Raw genomic sequence first — 22,525 nt, 5'->3', positions numbered from 1 at the left:
TCGAGTCTAAAGAGTTATAAGGTGCATCTTTGCACACTGTAATACAAACTTTGTGGATGACTTGCTTAGCTCAAAGTAAAGCCCTTACAAGAAATAGCATTAATTAGCTCAAAAGCAAACCTGTGCAGGAAAGAGCATTAATTGGCTGCTGCTGGCAGGTGCGGGAGGAGGGTGGGCTTGCCCTGCCTTGGTGTGACCCCGTGGCGGAGGCATAACCGCAGTGCCAGCACCTGCCATTTCATAGCGTGGTGTCCTCAGCCTTTGGGAAATGCAGCAGCATCTCATACACGTTCAAAGCAAAGGGCAAGCTCCTGTCTGATTCCAGTGTTTCTTTCATCACAGCAGGTGATGAAACGGAGAACGGGCTGCTCAGAGATGGTACACCAAGGCATGTGCGTGCTGCAGTTAACGAAGTGAAGTCACTCAGTCATTCCAAAGCATTTGAATTCATTTTCTTTATCCTAAAGAAAACTGTAATGCAGCAATAGGCAAAGCAAAATATAGCAGTTGAAATGCTGTAGCGGACAGAGTCTCTTGGGCTAAAAGACTGATGTTCTTTGTTAGTCTCCCTACAAAACAATTTACACTAGTAGGCATTAGCAACCAGTCTGTTTATGTGGATAACACTGTGCAAGAAAATAGTGCCAACAACTTCAGCCAGTTTTATTAGTCTGAACATGCATAGCTAAATCTCTAAGTGACTGATGTTCTTCCTCCTTGACTGTTCAACAGAACATTCTCTTCCATTTCTAAATTATTCTCATTTCTAATGAGTTGTGCAGTATTTAGAAACGAGCAGGATTGAGACCTGTGTGGTTCCGTAGCTGCAATGGAAAAGTGAATTCCAGTTAGATATTGCTGTAGTGTAGCAACTGCGCTCCCTTACATTCTGATGGGTAAACTGGAATATGTTATGCTGCTAAACTGATAAAGGTTGAGACTAGAATAAAACAGGTCTTTGATTTTTATTTTTTTCTTCATGAATTTTTGTCAGACTCACTATCAGGATTGGCATTGTGCAGCTTTGTGATGCTCAGTTTGATTCATTCAAAGGTAAGTCAAATTTTCATTTAAAATTGTGCCTGAGAGGTCACTTACATATTCATTTGCCATTCCCTCAGTAGATCTGAATGTACTTGCCTCATAAATTCATAAAGTATGTGATAATCTACATGCTGTACTGCATCAGGAAAGCCAAATCTCTTTCTTTCTTCCTCTTGCCACTATTGGCCTTTATGAAGCTTGCTGAACATCCTACAGTGAGGTCTGATGCCCCCCTCAAGTGCCCCCTGGAATGGCTGCCTTGGGACAGGAGTTTGGGGCCACAGTCACAAAAACATCCATGCTGCACCGCGGGACAGGGTGGGTCCCATGCCAAACTGGTCCCAGTGCCAAAGTGAAGAGACAACTGGGGGAGAGCAACCACACAAGGGTTAATGGTATATTAAGGGCTTCTGAGCTTACGTTTGAAGAAGTTGAGACATCTTTTTTTGGCTCCAAGATGTGTCGAGGCACTTCTTGGACTTTGAGAGCAGGTGAATCCATTTCTGGTGCTTTGTTTGTGCCACATACACAACCGAGATGGTTTCCAAAAGCTGATAAATCATGCAGATTTGTAAATTGCAACAAATTATTAGTGATAGTCTATCACTGGAGGTAATAATTAAATAACTGCATTTATAGACTTTAAAATACTTTCAAGTAAACTGAGAACAAATTGAAAAATCACACACATCAATTTGAAGAACTTTATCCAAAAACACAGTTGCCATCTGATATTAACAAAACTTGTCGTTTTCACCATAGTAAAAGGAGGAACCAGTACTAAGTACACACATAGTGAAAGCAGTCAATAACCAGAAAAGAATTAACAGGAACTTAAAAGAATACATTTAATACATTTCTGTTAACTAAGCTTGCTAATTACAGTAAACTTAGAGAAAACAGGGCATTTTTTAAAGTTGTTTTTCTCTTTACAGACAGAGATCCACATCTCAGAAATGATCATTACAAGAGTAAAGGTTTTTCTTTAAACCAACCCATGTATTACAAAAACAATACAGAGAGGCTCTGCAAACCTGTTAGTGCACAAACCAGGGCAGCAGAGAGAAAGCACAAGAGAATTAAATTGTCAAAGAATATTAAGAAAAATAACAGTGCATACTGAAGGGCTCCTGTAAAGCTGTTTCACATGAGCTGAAGGATGTTATTTCCATGACTGTGATTTTTTTGTGATGTACAGATGCTTTCAGAAGTGTCGCTATTTAGCATACTTTGGAAAAAGCCCAACAAGTAGGCAATATTTGAGATAACTGCAAAACAAATGTTACAGGCTACCTCACACAGCTAGCTACTGGATTTATTTACATTATTTCATAATTTCACTGGGGTTTTGCACTCCACTCCTAAACTTTGTAACTTCAGAACTGAAAGAAGTCTTAGAGAAAGAAAAATATTTCTTAGGTTAGGTGCTCAGATAATAGAAAAAATAGTGCAACTGTTTGCTCTGTTATATACCCTTTCAGCATATCTATCAAAATACTCAGACTTGTTTTTTATTACCTTCTCATTTAAAAAAATACAGCATTCTGCTTTCTTTCTTTGTTTTGATTAGGAAATTGCGGACGTCTTTAGATATATTTAAAATAAAATGCCAGCAACCCAGAGCTAGTCCTGCAAGTTGATCCACTTAAAGCAGACGTCAGAAGTACTGAAGTGTTATTAATCCAGTTGACTCCAGGTGGAGGCAAAGGTCCCTCTGGATAGAGGAGCTCGCAGCCTTGGGAACTTCAATTACCCTTATGAAGGCAGTAACTGAAAAGAGTTTTAGGCCTAGATCTGTAAACAGTTCAATCTTACTCGCTCATTAGTGGGACTCTTCTGCTTGGGGGAAACACTTTGTGGTTTGCTGAGGCAGATATTGAATATCTTCCTGCAGGAAGAGACCTCATACCACTCATCTTTGAACTTACTGGGGTAAGTCCTTACTTACCAATGGCCATAACTTACTGTCAGTGACGGTCAGTCAAGGAGGTGGTTAAAAAGGGCTGAAGAACATTGCTGGCTTCCAAAGCTCACATGCTCTGATACCAGGGAATGAAAAGAATATGGAGAAGATAATGGTAGAAATAAAATGAAGGCATAGAGACAGGTATGGCTACGAGTTCACATCAGGGTACTTTGGGGAGGAATGAGGAATGATGCAGCCTAAAGTATCAGGTAGTGCCTCGTAAGAAGTGACCTGTCTCTGTTCTCAGCCTTTCTAAAGTCTGGGTAACAGTAAGATCCTCTTTGAGACCTACTGGCACAAAGAAGTAGATTAAAATGAGTTGATGCTGATGTACAGATGATACTTGACTCATTATGCTTAAGAAACCTAGGGGTTTGGTTTTTTTGCTTTCACAGGCAGACTACGCAGAGCTCTGGAAGGTAAATCTTTTATGTATTCTATCAACAAGGGAAGCTTTTTGAGTATTCTCTACAACTGAAAAACATTTTCCCTAGCAGCCTGCACAGGAAAGACAAGAATGGTGGCACAATGCTCTCAAGACTTCCCAAAATGATGGAGACTCATTTGTGCTTACGTTAAAGGGTGTTTGCCTTGGTACCGGCAGATCAAGTCCACCTACGACACTCAGCCAAACCCACCTTCAGAGGCATGTCATCGAGATGATGAGGTATGTGACGGGTTTGTGATATCAGGGTTGTTTTCTTTTCCAGTTCCTGACTGTGTTGCTGTAATTCCCAAAACAGGTTACTGCAATAGTAGGTCTGGTCATGTTGTCTCAGTGTAAATACTCTGGTACAGGCCAGAATGAGATAAATTGCCATGGATTTTGTTCTGCAAAGGCATATATTGTTCTGGAGTTTGCTGGGTAGACAACTGGACACTTTCCTCCTCCTTTGCACTTGAAGGGCCAAAAACTAACATAGGATGTGATTTGCCCCTAGCTGTTAGGAATTTCCTATGTGTCCAGAAAATAGCATGGTGATGACTTCACTTTCACTGTTTTGAGTTGGAAAGATGAGGTAAAAGGCAAAGAGAGGCTGTATGAGAAAACACAAAAAGTTAGTGTCAGATCAAAGGCAGTAGAAGAGTTCAAGGACTCAGGATGCTTTGATTTCTTTAGGATGTTCCCAGATCAGGGGCAATTCTCAATTCTCTACCTGTTAAAACATTCCTATCTTTACCTCATGGGTGCCAGTTTACCAAGAACAATATACCCTAGCACAATATCGATCTCTGGCTCTGCTGCTGCAAATGGAATAAATGCACTTGTTTCCCTGAGGATTAGCAAACTGCAAGATGATGAGGGACGTGGCGTACCTGGTGGTTAGTGCACTTAAACTCAGCTCAGGTTGCACGTCCAGGAAGGCAGCAGGGCTCAGGGGGCGCAGAGCAGGAGTTAATGAAGCGCTCAGCTCTGCCTGTCAGAACCCTGATGTCTGACATAACCACCAGGGACCTGACTGCCCTTTTTCCTTCTGCGCATTAACCAGATGAAATCCAATTCTCCAGAGCTCGGAATGCTCTAACAGCACAAAATCATTTTGATCTGGGATTATGATTATTGGCCTATTTCTCCGAATAATGGAAACCATCCTTAAAAAGAGTAATTTTCCAGATTTTGCTCTGTGATTAGCCACAGGAAACCCAGTAAAATCACATCAGTTAGAGAGAGCTATGTGAAATTAACAACTCTCAGCAGACTGCAGAGAAAGGTGAAGATATTAAGAACTGGAATTGTTTGAGAACTGCAAAATGAAAGCTTTTCCCTTTATCTTCAAATGGATGTACATGATAAGACTATAATGGCTGGCTCTTCATTTCACTTTTGATTTGGCACTTGTTATTACAGTCTGCTCAGCAGTTTGGTGGGATGCTGATGTCCTCAAGTCCCATTGCAAGACAGGGATTTTGGAGAAGAGATCTCATTACTTCTGAGGTATCTATCAGCTTGCTTGCCCACTCAAATGGCTAAATACATTATTTGTAGCAGATGACCCTCTCTGCTACTATTGTTGCATCAAAATCTGTTGTTGGCACAGAAATACATCCTCCTTCCTCATTTTATTTTAGAGGGATGTTAATGCTGTGGACAAGCATAGACTCCTAGCGCTGCAGATAAAAATAAAGCAGCAGTAGCCATGTGGGTTTCCCTACCTCATTCTCTTATCTAATGTGCTTTGCACCCACCTCCATAACTGTTCAGCCTTCAGTCTCCTTGCTGTAATGGCTGCACAGCTGCGGTGTCGAGCTGTTGGCTGCTTAGAGAAAAAACATTCTTAAGAGACAGTTCAATTATTTGGTGTGTCGCTATTGATCCCTAGAGGCCATGGCTAGAAGAGATACGTTAGGGCATCCAGTTTGTCTACCCGCTTCCCATGGCTCATTAAGAACTCTGCAGAGCACATACAGTATTGCTTTGTGTGTTTGTACAATGCTGTTTGTTTACAACATAGGTAGGGGTCTAACGCTGCACACAGAAAGTGTTTTTCTTTGTCTACTACAGAGCAAACTCCAGTCAGGATCTTGTAACTTATCTGTGCTAGATGCTTTTATTTAAAGCCTAGTTCTTCTATAGATAGAATCCTGCTCTCATGCTGACACACAAAGTGCTCAGCAAAGCATAGAGCCGTCTTCTGCTTTTACAGAAGAGTTTCAGAGAACTGCTCTGGGGAATGCATTTGGGATTCCTCGTCACCCCTCAATGAGTGACAGCAGTTCCCAACTGCCTGGCTCCAAGGAAAGGAGAAGCTACAGTGCTCTTAAGTCAAGCTGCACTGACCATTCGGGGTATAACATATGCCCACATAAAGAAGTGGTAGCACATTTCACAAGACCACCATTCATCCACTTCTCCACTCCCCTCTGTGGCTTCTCTGAACTTAATGATGGATGAGTCCCCTTTTTCAATGCCTGAACTTAAACCTTCCCTAACCTTATAGAAGATGGAAGTGGCTGTATTGGATGAAGCCAGAATGCAACAACCAGAAACTTAGTGTGCATATTATCACTATCAAAGTAGATCAGAGTTTAAACCAGCTCTGGCCACTGCAATTTAAGGATCTTTAATACACCTGACAATATTCTCTACAGATTCTTGCATCTACATCCTTTTTTCCTCAGCAGAAAAGCTACGCAGCCAGTGTCTTTAACTATGAGACAGGAAATGCCTGCACTTGCTGCCTGTACCGTTTGCCATGTCACCCTGTCAAGCCAATTACTTTAATTAAAGTTCTATCTGGACCTTCTTGACAACTCTGCCTCTAACGATGAAAATACGTATGAGGATGATCTGGATGAGGGAGGCAGAACTCGTTGTTTTCCCAACACTCCTGCTATTACTAGCAATTTTACATGAAAGTAGGGCACTTTCTTTGAGAAAAGCGACACAAAAGTGTCATTCAGTTTCATTAGCAGAGTGGTGGTTCTTTGCTGTTCCCACTCTAATGCTCTTCATGGGTGAAGAATTCAGTCCAGTGCTTTGGGAAAGAGGTACAAACATTGCTAATTGCCCTTGTATTAATATTCTAGGAAATTTAAACAAAGCACTCTGCTGGAAAAATTCGTTAAGCAGTACAATAATCCCATTGGGCAGGTACCATAGTGTCAAACTGATTTTACTCATGGTGGAAATGTTTTGCACTTCATGCAAAACCAGTGCTTGCAAGATCTGGCATAACTGGAGAGCCTACAGAAACACTGAAGTCCACAAGTAACCGGTACAATTATAAAGGCAATAGAATATCAGAAAATGGTTGGGGACAGCACATTACATTAAGTAATATTTCCATGGGTCCTACGTGTTCATACACCAGACCTTGTTCATTTCTGCATTGGAAACTCCTCTGCAGCCTTCCATCCTCAATTAATAGATTGCTTTCTGTTCAGTGAGAATAAGGAGTGAAATTTACATAACTCCCCTGTTTTTTATTATCCTCTGCCTGTGAAGGCATGAATAGCTACTTCAGGACAGTGAAAAATATCATTTTTGTATCATTTTTAAGACTGCAGCTATTTTATTAGAAAAATTTGCCTCCTGTCCTACTGATCCTCCAGAACTTGCCTGCTCAAACTTTCTGCTAGCATAGATCTTGCCTGTCCTCAACCATCTTCACAAAATTTTGTGTCCAAACAGGAAAATAACTACACATCCGGAAGCTCAGCTCCTCAAGTGCATTGTCATCCTCAAGACAACTCAGTTTCTCTTCTATCCCCCTGCTAGCTCTGTTTGCATCTTTCCCAGCTGTAAAGGCAGTTCATGGAGAGGGAAAATACTCTACACAGTGACTTTTGAGTGGTTATAAATACTGATTTGGGGCATGCTGCTTTGATTCAAGTAACTGTCCACCAGCCCTGCAGGAAAATGGGTTTAAAGAAAACAGAAGAAAATCCAAACCTCTCTATACATTCAGCAGCTCTTAGTCCAGCCTCAAGCTCTGTGGCAGGCAAGTGTCAAAAATAGTCTCTGTGCCTGCAGACAAGGTTTTCTGAAATTAGGGTAGTAGCTGTATGGCACAGAAAACCTATACAGTACATGCAGACGTAGAGGAAGAATTTGCCTGCTACTCTCAAATGTGCAGACATTTTGTGTATTTGTGTTTGTTTTTTTTTAAGAGGGATATTTCCAACAGAGGTGATTAATTTTTTTATCATCCCTTGAGATTTTATCATCTCTGCAACAAGGAAAGCTACAGCTTGTTTTGAAAAGATACAGTTCTTGAAAAGGAACTGCTCATGGAACAATGCAGTGAGAATGCTGTTGCTCAACAGAACAAATCCAAATGATAATCGGAGTTGCTACCTAAAGCAGGCTATATAAAAAGCACTTTCAGGAACCTCATCACAACCCAGAGACATTGATAATTAAATATAAGCACTTGCATGTCTGTCACTTACTACCTTTTTTTTGGTGCTGTTTCTACCCCACCACATACCTGATCCTTGCACTCACTCCCTCATGAGCACAGAATTGTCCGGTCTTGCTTTCAATTCTATTTTTCTCATAGACATCAATCGCTGTTAATTAGGCTCCTCCTCCTGCAAACAGGTTTAGCATCAATACACAGATTATCATATCCAGTAACTGATACTGGAAGGCAAGTGTTAGAAAGCATGCATCTGTCTGTCATAGCTCTAAGACTCACGATTCAAACACAGCCTAGTGTATGCACGTGCTCAGGACTCACACACGATGAACTCGTACTTCATCAGAACCGAGCCAATGCCCACCATTTAGTCCACCTGGAAAACTAAGATGTCCAGCAAGTATGACACAGAACCATTTCAAACAACATTATACCACAGTAAAAAATGCACACAAAGAAAAAAGCTGACAAAATGCAGAAGAGCTGCTAGAAAAATCTAAACAGTAGAAAATAAGCACTTTCTATATAAAACCCACTTTCTCTTTGTATTTACTATACCCACATTTATCTCTCTTTTATTACATTTCTATACAAAACTGGTATTGGCTCCGTTCTCAATGAAAGCTCTCACCTCCATACAATTAGCAATTGCACCACACTTTCTGCTATCAAGAATCAAGATGGTTAACTTGCATTTCGTTTCCATGATTGTGGCAGCACTTTATCAACAAAGTCCCTACCTATATGTATTTATATAGATATAAATGTATATATACACACATACATACATACGTACACATGACAAATAATTTTGCAGTTTTCCTCTCTTCCAGTGTTTGGAGGGACAGTCATCCTAGAAGGTGAAGGCATACACCACTCCCACAACCACGATATTTCCAATGGTTGCTATTATCGCAATCCATAACAATATGGCGTCATTTGACGAACGGGATGTCTCTTCTGGTGGATTCTGCATGGAAGAAGCTGCATGGACGTTGGCTGATGAGTTAAACAAGGAGTACTCTGTGCTAAAGTCCTCGTTGGGTGAGTCCATGAAGGCTCCTCCCATAACAGGAAGCTGTGAAGAAAGATACAGCAAGATTAGATTGCAGACCAATACCTGTATTTACTTTGTCTCAAAGTCATTACAAAAGACTAACCACTAAAAATTAGTCAGATGTCATGTACACAGTGCTCATCTGTCAGTAATACCACAGACACATTACATTATTTCTTCCATTTCTGTTAGAATCAATATTATCACAGAAAACTTAAGTCTATTCCATGTAACATATATAGGAGCCAGCATGCAGGCTCCAAGTCAGCCAAAGTAATTAGAGGCATTTAAAAAGAAGAGATACAGCTATCCACAAGGCACTCACATACTAGAATGGAAGTTTACAGCAATATGATCGTTTTGTGACTACTGGCAATGGTATCATACTGCTGTAAGGCATCCAGCAAGCACAGTGAGGATGCGATGCTGAGAATTTGTCCTCCTGTTATTTATCACTCAGAAGTGAACACCTGCATTATGTAGAGATTATGCAAAAACATACGAACTGCAGAAGTTCTTACTGTAAAACAGGTGGAATGTACTCATTGCACTAACTTCACTTGCCAAACATACCATTCCATAGGATTTCCAACACTTCTCCCACCCCGCTGGGTGGGACTTCCTCCTCCTGGGAAGGACAAAGTTTCTTTGGTGCTCTTAGTGGATTTCTCAGTGGTAGCAGGAAAAGTTCTCAGCAAGATAGCAGTTATTCAATGCAAGAATATGGACAAGTTAAAAAAAAATTAATCATTTAACCTTCTCCTTATACAGGTTCCAGTTGTCTTCCCAACTTCATTGTAGATCACAACACATATTCTTCGTGATTCAACAATCATTTTATCCTCTACATAGATGTATAAAATTACATCCTTCTGCAAATGTATGGATTCTTCATTCAGGCAAGAGAGGATACCTACTGCAGCACTAAGACCATCTATAAAAAAAAGGTTCACAGAAGAGCTTTTTGCTTCCTTCCTTATCCCTTGTATGTTTGGGAACACAGATCCGGAAGCGTTTCCCCTGGCTCACTGAGTGCAGGGGGGTTGGACTAGATGATTGTTTCAGAAAAACTGCAGACCATCTACTTCACCTATCTACAAATGCTCAGGACACACCCTTCTGAATATACTATAAAAAGCCAAAGATCTGCTCAGCAACTTCAGGAACTGCAACTGTTATGTACTGCAGAAGAGCACAAGCAGTGTGGGTATCATAAGGCCCCAAGTCTCTGCAGTACTCAGTAACCAAAACTCCCAGAGGATTGTAGTACGAAGGCAGACCAAACCCATGGCTGTACTGGAGGAAAAAAACTCAGACCCATATCTCCAAATCTCTCTTCCAGCCTGTCCAGAAAGGAAAAATTGCACCACAGTGTTGATGACCAGTTTGATCATGAGCAATAAGTAAAACCTAGACGTCGGTGCATCCTACCTCCACTCTTCTTTTAGATCTGGTAGACCTCCAGTTCTTCAAGGAAAGCTAAAAAAAGTCTGGGAATGTTCTCCGTAAGAAACACCCTTGCTGCAACACCAACCAACCTTTCCTTCCCCACAGTGGTTTCCATGCTGCTGCTGTCAAACAATCTCCTGTTTGACACCCTACTTGGACATGCTTTTGGGTTTTTGGCATTTTTCACCTTTCTCAATAGGGATTTCTTCTACAGCTGAAAGCCTCTGACTCGGTAACAACAAAACAAAAATTCCTCCTGCTATTATACTAGTAGTAGTACCATTGTAACTTCAATAGTATCGTTGATGTCACCACAGCCTTTGAGTCAGAGGAACCAGTCTTGTCTTCATTCAGCCACATCACAGAAGGCTGTTATCCCATCACCCCTGAATTACCATGCCCAATACTCACTGGGCTGAAAAATCAATCTCTTTTAATAACCTGTCCTTCAACGCCCACATCACATTTTGACTCTCCCAGTAACCCCTCCCTTTGGTACCAAACTACACCCATCCTGTTTGTGAACAGCTGTGCCATGGAGGCTGCTAAACAGGGCACGATTTGAGGATAAACCACCTCTCCTCTCCATAGTGGTGGCTGGAATCTACAGATTAGAACAAAAACTTTTTTTGCTTGCTATCTGTAACATTTTACTGAGCTACAGAAGGCAGACTCTCTTTCAAAGCTGAACAAATTTCATCTGTACCAGAAAATATCATGTCACATTCAAAATGAAACAGAGAATGATGAAAGACCACAATGGATATGTCATACTACCTAATCCACATTAAATAATATTATCTTTAAGATCAAATATGATTAGACAAAAGCAGTTTGCAAGAAACCAAACAGGAAATTGCAAAAGTCAAGTTAGATACATTCTCCCTGCATCAAAGATTTTTGCTGCCAGTTTCAACACAGAATATGTCTTAAAAATAGCAAAAGCTTCAATTTCACAACAAGCCCAGCTTGATGTTTTGAATCCAATTCCACCAGCCTTTTTTATGTCTTGGGATTTAATAAGGAAAACATTGCTCAGTTTAATCAGGATTTCTTTTTATGTAGAGATCGCTATGAAAGGCAAATCTGACTTCAAACAAGTGTATTTATGCAGCAATGCTGCCATTTTACAACTATGGAGACACTAATTTAAAGACCTTTGCAGCAAATGACAGGTGTATATTTACCATACTGGCAGCAAAATGCTCAATCTGAGGTGCTTGCCTCCTTGGCAAACCATTTTAAGGGTATCAGCATTTATAATTGTCAATTCTGCAAAATCTTTCAAATGGAACAACCATCCAAAATATAGAGGTACATAACCACGTGCAGTTGCCAAGACAGTGGGAGGTGATGAGCACTGCTCTGGTGAGCAATACCTGGTTTTTGGGCCACACATTCTGTGCCCTCAGTGAGTTATTTGGAGTGACAAGCTTCCACCCTGTTAGTCTGCCTGGTGCTGTCACGGAGGCAGGGAGCATTGGTGTAGCAGCACAGCTACACACCACACTGCAAATGATGTCAGGTCCGCATCTCCTCGTACCATCGCAGGCTCAAACAAGCTGTCTGCACCATCTGAGGGGAACACATGGTGAAACAGCTCATCTGAATCTCCAAAAGGCTTGCGGTGACCTGATATAAAGCACTGACATTCAGCACCTGGCACAGGCTCTTTCTGTAAAACTGACTTCCCGTTTTTCTGTTTGTAGGTCAGTAGCACTTCACCACAGATCTAGAAATAAACCTCACTGCCAACTTCCCGTTTGCAGAAATTTAGTAATCCTGATTACTAAATGCATATTCCCCCCTTCACGCTGCTAAAATAGGCTCACATAAGAGCGCCCGAATGACCATATGGTGTCAGACAGAATGTCCATCTCCCTTGCGTGTTAGCTCCAGCAGTGGCCATAAATAGATGCCTGGGGAAGAGTAAGAGCACAACAGGATGAGCGTATCTGATAGTGCCCCTTAACAACTCATTGCCTTCAACTGTTTTCAGCTTAGGAGATTCCTAAGCCGGATGCTATTGCAATGGATTTAATAACTGGCAAAGAACTTTGCGAGTGTGAACTTGTCCAGCCTCCACCTGAGCTCATCTAAAGCTGAGCATCCTTCTCAGTCTGGCCTCTTACTGCCACTTAACAGCCAGGGTTGCCCAGTGATTAGAGTCCCGTAAATCACCCTTGGGAGACACGCTCACCTCTCCGCTGGAGAGGGGGAAGCACGGATGATTAATATCAACTGGCAATCTATCTTTTTGGTAGATTAACTTCAGTGAGATGAATCTCATCCTCAGTCTTTATGTCTTTGTGCTCCCAAAAGGTACAGTATCTTCCCTCTGCAGTCTTGTTTGAGATATTACATTAAAGGCTGTGAGACACCCAGACGAGACACTAATGGGAGCTGGGAAGTGCCTGTGATAAGCAGCAGGCTAAGGACAGAAACCCTTTCTGTGCTTGCTCTGTTTCTGTCCGTGCCTCTACAAAGCAAATACACACCAAATTACATCAGCCACAAACTTCACCCATGTCAGTGCCATTACCCTGACCCGGAGCCTGTTTTAGCCTCGGTGGGTTTTCATAGTTCAGGCAAAGCTGTGCAGAGCTTGTGCCACCCTCCCCAAGACCTCTGGGCAAGGAGGCCAGAGCAAAGGGTTAACTGGGACAGGCGACAGCGAGGGATGTGGCAGCAGCAGATGGTGAGGAAGAATGCTGTAGCACTGCTTGGAAATGAAACTTTTCTCCTAGTGACTACGTCAATATTGTTAAGTAGCTCTAATAGTGCGTTCCTTGCTAAATGGCTTCTGGGACTGGTGAAGAAAGAATTCAAATCATTAAATAGCAACAGGCAGAAAAGCAAACAGCAAAATGTCAAGTGGTAATGAGAGCACCCACTGTGCTGAACACCTCCTGCTGACATCCAAGAGGGTGCTCCAGGGTCACAAGGAGAACAAGGCTCTTGAACAGTTAAGTGATGCACTTCCCAGACAGCAGAAAATCCCCATTCATGATTCACATGAAGGAAAAACGACACGTCAGGTACCAGCCACTGATACTCTAAAAAAGTTAGCTTTCTTAAGCAGCATCGCATAAAATCCACCACTTGGCAATAACATTGCTCCGTTTCTTTAGGAATCAGGTGTCCATCATTTTTTCATAGCCAGCTAGAGAAGTGTAACACTTAGTTCCTGCTACCTTATTGAGAACCCAGACTTGGCATCGAGATTTGAAAGCATAGCTGAATCTTCAAGTAGCCATTTTCCAGAAATTAGGAAACCTCAGCAGCAGCTTTAACACCTGTGCTGCATCTGGGCCCTGGCCTCACCACACACAGCTCTGGAAACAGGATGCTGAGAGGAGAAATGTCACCCCAGCTCAGATACTGTTTTGTAAAATCCCTGTTGCTACTTCTGATTTTTCAGTGTTTCTTTTTGGTTACATCTTAGATAGCATATTTTTACATAATGGCATATTCCGAAGACATAAAATGAAGTTGTTATTTTCTTCTGCCCTGGCAGCATGTGATCACTGCAGTGCATATTTGTGTCTGAAACCTTCCAGCTGCAATCACAAATCAATCTAAGGCAGTTGCCGAAGATGCCAGCAATATACAGGTTTGCAAAAGCATCACAACCACATTTTAATTCTTAAGCTCTTTTTAAATAAACGTTTTGCATTAAAGAGGCACCCCACATGACCATTATTCTCCCCACACTAATTCTCTTGTGTCTCATAGAAACATGCACATATATATTTTCCTCATCTAGAGCATGCACTATTATGTAAATTAAGATATCCTAGCTACTATTTATTTACTGGTAATATCTAGCAAACCAAATTCTTCTGTCCACCATTTGCCAGAATATAACCCTGCTACTTACAATGTGAAGACTGGGAACATGGTGACAATCAGGACAGTTATTCCATGTTCACTGCAGGTGGATTAGTTTAAATGCATCAAACCTCCCCCACAACTAAGATTAAAGGGAACCCAAGGCAATCCTCTTTAATTTAATTAAACAGGTCTAATTCTGAAGAGGGAGGATCCATGCAAACACTTTATGCAGTTAACTTCAAATTCTTATTTTAATTAATTCAGATCCCTGCTTCACCTTGAAATCACAGTGTCAGGTTAACAAGCTTAGCAAACACAGCTGCTTATTTTCAAAATATAGTTGTCAAAATGCTCACCCTACCAGTGGCAATGGAAAATGTTCACTCTAACTTGGAAGCATCAGGATTTCACCTGTTACTTCTAATCTTGTTAAAACCTCTTAATTCTATCAGTCTCTGCTTTTCTTCCAATTCATGTTATTCCCCAGGTGCCTCATATGAGCACATGCCCTGTGCAGACCAAAGCACCTCTCTCTGGAAAGCTTCTCTGCCGAATCAGCTGCAAGAAACAGTGTGAATAACTGGCAGGAAGGTGTTTGCACCCGATTTTTTCACTCTCACATTTCTGCATCGGTAGCGTCCGAGATACCCTAATGACAAACATGCTGTGATTCCATTCTCACAATTTACATCCGCCCAGTGATTCCTTCAAACAGGTTTTATTATTTCAAAGAACCCTACTGCTTTTAAACTATTATTCTCAACCAACTGCTGTTGGATTTCATCTTCCAAGCGCGGAAGATTGAGAACAAACAAAAGCCTTTTTATTGCTGACAAGTCCAAAATGGAAACAGAGGAGTTTCTCATCCTATCCCTGGTTCCAAGAATTTCTTCCCTCTTTCCAGCCAATGCCAGCAGTGCTGCATCAATGAAAAGAGGAAGCTTTGCCAGTGTTGAACAAAAACGCAAACAAACTGTATAAAGAAGTTGCAAATCTAAGTCACATATAATTTAAATTATGAATTGGAGGGGGGGGTGAGTATCAGTAAAGTGTGCAGGGTAGTCAAGCAGTCCTGCTTTAAACTACCTGGATGTGCCAGGAACAACCGTTGGAGCAGCAGCACTAGCTGACCTTCCACCTAAGTAACATAACTGAGACAAGCATCCTATTGTGGACACCGGGCTGGGGAAGAAGATGCCTCGCTCCCCTTTACACCCAATTAGTAACTTTCGTGCTTCCAGGAGCACATGCAGGTAGAAGAAAAAAATACAAACAGAGGAAAGGCAAATATTTATCAAGACGGAAAAACTCAGTAGAAGGCCACAAAACTATTAATGTTATTGTGAGTCAGAACTATTAAAATCTGTTTACGATATTCAAAACTGGCAAAACAGAGAACCTTTTCACACCATGTATAGTCACACAGGGAAACTCAGGGAGATCAGGAATTCCTTTAGAGATAAGAGCATACTGCAAAGCTGTATCAGTTTAATACTGAACATGATTCTGGAAGGGCTTCAAACACCAAGCCTCTAAGTTTAAACCCTTTAATCATATGTGAGAGGAAAGAGGTGCTGATTATTCCACCCATTGGAGGGTTTCTCGCACAACCTTCTGATATTTTTGGCATTGCTAACTTCAAAGTCAAACTAGTGATTTTAACTGGACTTACGTGCTCTCCTGCTCTGACCTAGGCTGGCGATTCCTTTCTGGCCTCAAGTGCCTCTAGTGAAAAAAAAAAAATAATAAATCAAACCAAAACAAAAAACTAGGAACAATCTGGGGGAAGAGAAAGGAACACTGCCTAGGGCATAATGTTTTAATGTCTCAAGGGATCAAGGGACAGCTTTGCTCTAAAGCCACAAGGAGATACCCCTGACTGGAAGCAAGCACACAGCTACACGGTATCGGTGGAAGTTTCAGTTGTTCTTACACAGAGAGTAAGCAGCTCTCCACATGCCGGAGGATCAAGAGGAAAAGAAGATTAGCACAAGCTGGCTGTAATGACACTTCATACCTGTGAGAGGAATAGGCTTTTCCACCAGAAACAGAAAAGTCAAATAATGAGGTGTAAGAAGGAAACCACAGAGCAGAGCTCAAGAGTGGGTGTATAGGAAAAAAAATAAGCAAAGCCTAATCCCCTTTCTCAAAGTGCAAAAGGGCTGCATAGTCCCTTCCTCCACTGTCGTCTTTGCAGACATGTTCATCTCTGAAAAAAGCATGATGCCTCATTATCAATTTACTGTCATAGACAAGGTATCTCAGTTGCAGAGGAAGGGGCTGACCTTCATATTCTTTTGAATTTCCTTCTGCTCCTCCTTCCTTAGCCCAATGAAATGCTTAGGTTGTGGTGGGGGGGAGGATGGGAATTGGCAGCCATTCACAGTCACAGAAGCAACAACACAATTTCAAAACTAGAACTAGTTCCAGATGAAAAATTGTTTAAGGTGCTAGACTTCAGGCATAGGCAAAAGCCGTGATTTTGTAAATCACTGTATCCCTCAGTATTCAGTAATCAGGATGCTTCTCACAAACACTAAAATAATTTCAAGGGGCAGGTGTTAGGGGCTGGACCTAAAGGATGCAACATTTTGGACATCATCTTACTCTTCTAGAGAAAAAAATAATTACATACAAATCCCTCTATGTTGCATATGCTGACCGCTTTTCAAACGAAAACCCAGCAGCAAGAAAAAAAATCCTGCGTGCTAGCTCCAATCCCTGCTACACAGCCCATGAAAAATTAATTGGCTGAGGTTTTACTAAACCACACTAACAGGCATAATATGGCTTAGCTCTATTTCATCAGAGAAATTACTTACTATTCCATGCAGACTCAAAAGCTTTCAGACTATACATCTGATGTATTTGACACAGTGATGGTTGTACTACAAAGATAAGTTGCCCATTGAGGGAAGTAATCACCACCATTGCAGCTCTGCTGTACCTAATGATACCATATAAATGCCTCATTTTCAGCACCTTTGAGAGGGCCACCTGGAATCTATCTTCAAAAATATGATAACATAAGAGTTAGGTCAGTCCCCCCATCATAATGCAAACCCACTGGGAAAAAAATATTCTATGATGACTTCCAGAGATTAATTCTCCCACAGAAAATATTCATAGGCATCTAATAGAAAGCCTCGGAAGGGAAATTAAAACAATTTAATAGTCTCAACTTATTCCACAGTGATTATTTTCCTTAAGTTTATAAATGCTATCAGACTCCCTTGAAAAAAGCAGAGGAGAGACAAAACATGTAATGATGCATGCAATTTTATTTCGGCTTTATGTCACTTTCATCTAACATTTTTTTCCTATTTATTCTTTTTCTTTCCCTTTCATTCTCACGTTGCATTGGATTTTCATCAACAAAAAAGGGTGGAGGAGGGCTGAGATATGTTAACAGAATATTTGAGGCATAACTTTCATGTCTTATTTAAGGCTATTTTTGTAAGCATTTTTGCTTGCTTTCTTGGCACCTAGTTCAAAGACACACAAACAGCCTGACAGTCAACAAAAAACAATGTATTCCAGTCAAAATGCACAAAAAATGGAGAAAAAGCTGTCAAGTGTTAGCCCTCTTCACATCTGCAGACCTTAAAGGTACTGGCCAGCACAAAGGTCAAGCAAAGCATAGGGAACAGCTTCCAGGGAGAAAGGAGGACTGCCAAATGTTCTCCCTACTGCACATACTTCACTTGATAGAATACCAACATCTGGCAGGTTGCCATACATCTTGATCCCATCAGGCCTATCGGGCTCAACATATGGCTCGAACAACCTATAGACTGCACATCCCCCTCAAATTACTCTGCAATGCTTCAGTAGTGGTTTATACCTGAAGAAGACAACACACAATTTGCTTAAAAATTAATTCTATTATTATGTTTTTGTCTTACAAGTGAGCTAACCACACAATACGCAAGGGAAGGTGAAAAAACGTGGCAATTTCCTAATATCTAGTACTTGAAGAGTAGCATTCATCGCACTAAAAAAAGTTTCTTCCAACAAAACTATTTATTGAATATCATGAAGAGACTAAAAGCTCAAACACGTGTAAATTGTGAGTGCTTAAGAACTCAGTGCCACCAGGCAACTATTTCAACCATCTTCTAGGATTTACTGTTCCCACGGCAAAGCCCGAGGAAGAGAAGTAACATGTGTTACTTCAGTGCAAAGTCAGCAGGCGTAGCATCAACACATTTCACAAACGGCTTAAAATAAGCCTGGATCACTTGGCTTTGAAGTAACAGAAGCATCCATACGGGACATTTCACTGGCTCTTCTGGCAGGGCAGAAACCTTCATCAAACTGTGAGAACAGCCATCGCGAGAGCCAAATATTCCATATGTTCTCACAAACCCACATTCTCACAACCTACGTTTTTGCTCGTGTACTAAGACCATCAAGGGATGATTAACTGTGGCTGAACTAGACAGCAGCTGATGACATCTTTATCACGCCAAACAAAAACAGAACAGCCAAGCCATCTGTGTTTATGTGCTTATGTTAAAGATTGCTCAAACAGTTCAGACCATATTACAGAAAACTATAATAAATTATACATTGATTCTTTCTCTCCAGATAAGTGTGTCTATATATGTGTAGGCAAAATACCACTCCTCGGTGGCTGACATATGCACAGAATGGGCACAAATCAATGTATAATTTATTATACTTCTATTTGCAATTCGATATTTGTGCTTTGAACTCTTGCAGTTGGTGAGGCTGCACAAGATAATTAAATACATGAATATGTAACAGCTTTCCTCGGGAATGATTTCTTTTTCCTACCCAAAAGTGATTTCTGTAAAAGCTCGTTCAGTTATTCTTTTGTTATGGAAGGCTGAGCAGGGAACAAAGAAAATAAAGTCAAAATTTATTGTATTTGCATTTTTCCCCCCATTTTATTCAGTGGAATCTAACTCTGGAATCACTACTGGCCTGAAGAGAGGTAACAGTTCAGACAGAAGGAGAGGTTTGGTGGCCTCCCATGCCTAATAGAGGATGGAAGTTTGCATTCCCCCCGTGTCTTAGGAGCCTAGGTTGTTTGGAGCAATGTTTTTAAAGTACAGAAACAAGAGAGAAATGTTATTGCCCCTGAGCTTGACAGCTGCCCCTGGGTCTGACACAATTCAGGTACAGAAGAAATAACCACCACCAGAACAGCACACCAGTTACAAAGTATTTCAGGTAAAGGGTGTCAAAAAGTAATCAGAAAATGGGCTGACTAAGGGCAAGCAGGGTTTCTCCAGAGCCTGCCAGCCAAAGTAAATACACAGATGCTTCTTCAAGCCTGAAGTTCAGAGGGCTCTGAACTTCAGATGGTCAAACCGACAAAACACCAAAATAGCAAAGGTATATCTTGTGCTTTAAGAGACAAAGTTCTGGGTGAAGCAAGACAAGTTCCCGCGTATACCCTTAGATTGATACTCACTTGTACATGCACAATTTTGTGGTAGTATCTTGCACCCACAAATCTGATTTTAGAATACTCAATCTGGCCAAAAGCAGTCTGAGAATAAACTTCAACTATAGGAATGCGAAAAGTAAGCTAAAGTATCAGGCAAGTGAACTGCACCCAAATCCCAAACTCTGTTTTGTTAACTCCTTAGTAAAACTCATACAAAAACAGTTGAAAAAAAAAAAAAAAGAAAATTATGGGAGAAGCATAAGTCTCTCAGTTACAGGAGACCTTAGCACATGCATGGCAGTGCAGTTCCCAACACATCTGAAGAGCTCCATGGATTCTTCAGTCCGAAGCTTAAACACTCAGGCAAATAACAAATTCACTGATCCAGATTATAATACCCATGCTGAGGTTTTATTTGTGACCCCACTGAAACCAATGTAAGCAAAGTATAATAATCTCATTTTTTCATGGCATCAAAGAGTGTACAGTAAAAAGATTAAATGCTTAAGGAAATAAAAACTGAAGAGATCACAAAGATTCTCACCGAGGAGCCACTGGTTCTGATACCGGTGTAGCCCAGTTAAAAGTGGAAGTTTAGGGATATCCCTACACCGTTTAGTGCAGCCTTTGAGCTCAGCTGGACCACCTAATAAAGGGAGACCCCTTACAGAAAGGTAACAGGCAAAGGACATTTGATCTGAGCTAACCCTGAAACATTCTGGAGGTTGTTCCTTCCTGGGGAGAAGGAGGACTCTCCCTCGCCCCAGCAGCCTGACAGCTATCCATCTGCCCACAGAGGGCTCACCCCAGCCATGCTGAGGTCCTCAGAATTGCAGCTCAAGCCATTTTCAAGCTGAGCATCACTCATCAAAAGTCCAACACAGAAATATTACTAAGTAGCGCAGGAGTCTTTCAGTAACAAAAGTGCAAACATCTAGTACTTGTAAAAAGGCAAGCATCCCTTTAACCACCTATACTTTGAAATGCTGAAGATCTCAATTTCAAAAATATCTCAGAGACTTATGCGTCCCCCACCACCGTTCTGTGTCTTGCATGAAAAAACGCGTAACACAACGAGGTACTGAGAGCTTAGGGAGGAAAGTAACAAAGAAAACTGATTGCAACAGATACCCCAAGAAACAACTATATGCTATCAGAAAAAAAACACAGACAGAGGTTCACTCCATCTGGTTTGCACCCTCAGAAGCAGATTGCTTTAAAGCATTCTCAAACTCACCATCCAGTCAAAAGGAGGCAAATATATGAATTTTAACTGGACATCAAGGTTTCCTTTGAGAAGACACCTATTGCTCTCCATTGGCAATATATGGGAATGTAAGTACCTAATCTTGAGGGTTTAGTTATTTGCAAGTTTATACGAGAAACTTTAACTTGTTATGTGCTGGTAGGAAGTTATTTTCTACTCCCATTATTATATTAAAGTCTTTAGAATTGCAGTAAAAAAGTAACAGACACAAACACATCTAAAATTATGAACATAGACCCATCTTAAATCAATAAACTAGGAATAGCAGAGAAAAAGGGAAGGGTTTTCAAAAGAAATTAGCATTTTTTTAAAGCGATTCTGCATTTTGTCATTTTGAAATACTCACAAATCATGAGTCCTTTTGTAATATGAATGATTATATGCTGAAAACATAGTCGAAGGGATAAAAGCAACATCAGATAACAAATAGATGACCATAATAAATAGATGACCATGTTTCCCCAAGTTAAAATGAGGTCAAGTTAGAAAATTTAAAACATTCTAAATAAAACAATGTTTTCCACATATTCGTTGGCAGGCCTCAAAAAAACCTTTCATGGAAAGTTTCTCCAAGGCCTAAGTAAGATCTTAGCACCCCATAAAAGCACAGATGCTGCTCTGAGTGCTCTCCTCCCAGCACATTCAAAACCTGATCCAGTTCTCCCTTGAAAATCAACCAGAAAGCATGCCATAATATCAGAACACACTCCCTGACTGGACAGACAGTACAAAATCAATCCCTGCTTTACATCCTTAAGGAGAACATAATTCCTTTAATCTGTGATTTACCATTACTTGAAGGTCCTCTAAGTTAAGGAAAAACATTATTTATTTATTGGCAAGTACATAGAATTAATTACAGAATAAAAACACATTTAATCCATTCTGTTGATCAAACACCACCATGGAAATGTAACTGATAAAATGCAGTACATCGACGCAAGACGACTGCCCAGCTTAGAAACTCACCAAAAAAAAATAAGCTCCAGCTCACTTCAGTAACAAGTGACATAGAGAAGTGGGAAATTATAAAATACTAAAAAAATCTTTCAGGCTTGGCTTGTGTGAGAAATGTGCAAATTTCTCTTGAACCTTTTACTTCCACATTGCTGGTATGAATACAAGTCAGTGAAACAAACAAACCAAATTTAAGAAATTAGTATGATGTGGTTTCAGGCCAATTCCAAACCACATTCCATTACAGCACAATCTAGAGAGCTTGTAGAAGCCAGTGGAAAAGCTGTACTGGCTTCAGAGCAGAAACACTAGCGACCATAGACAGCCACCCAATTGGAAATGAATAGTTTGAGACATACTGGGCGCCATGGGCAAGGAGGCTGGTGCTCATCAAGAGACTCTTATTTGCATCCTTGCTATTGTCTGAGTCAGAACCTTCAGAAACTTACATTTCTCTGTGCTTCTTTCCTGGTTTTTTTTCTGTTGTTCTTACTTCTTCATAAAAGTTCAGAGGGCTTTTTGGCAGAACATTTCAGTTCCACTGTAGTTTCATTTAGTGTTAGTTTACACCAAGCCTACCACAGTGAGGTCCCAGTCCTGACTGCGCACTTTGACTACAGTGTAATTAATTTACAACTAAAACTAGTAATTAGAATTATCAGTGGCTCTT

At 40.8% G+C, this 22,525-nt stretch overlaps 1 protein-coding gene across 6 annotated transcripts in view; it reads right to left on the bottom strand.

Annotated features, from left to right (window-relative positions):
- Window positions 1–22,525, bottom strand: part of LOC106897195 (chromosome unknown open reading frame, human C14orf132) — a 53,856-nt gene that overhangs the window by 9,736 nt on the left and 21,595 nt on the right. The window contains exons 2-4 of one of the 6 annotated variants that reach the window (XR_001413746.1): window positions 7,942–8,950; window positions 5,198–5,265; window positions 1,735–4,047 (exon numbers count right to left, since the gene is read on the bottom strand). Coding sequence is in view for 1 of the 6 variants with exons in the window: in XM_014957679.1 (XP_014813165.1) it covers window positions 8,726–8,950 (225 nt within the window). In the remaining 5 variants the exon portion in view is untranslated. Of the gene's footprint in view, window positions 1–1,734; window positions 8,951–22,525 lie in introns of those variants that run through there. The other 5 variants (XR_001413744.1, XR_001413745.1, XR_001413743.1 and 2 more) reach the window with 5 other exon arrangements.

This window comes from Calidris pugnax, unplaced genomic scaffold, assembly GCF_001431845.1.
Source record: "Calidris pugnax isolate Ruff unplaced genomic scaffold, ASM143184v1 scaffold211, whole genome shotgun sequence".
Lineage (NCBI taxonomy): Eukaryota > Metazoa > Chordata > Aves > Charadriiformes > Scolopacidae > Calidris > Calidris pugnax.
This window is presented reverse-complemented; position numbering and strand designations above follow the sequence as displayed.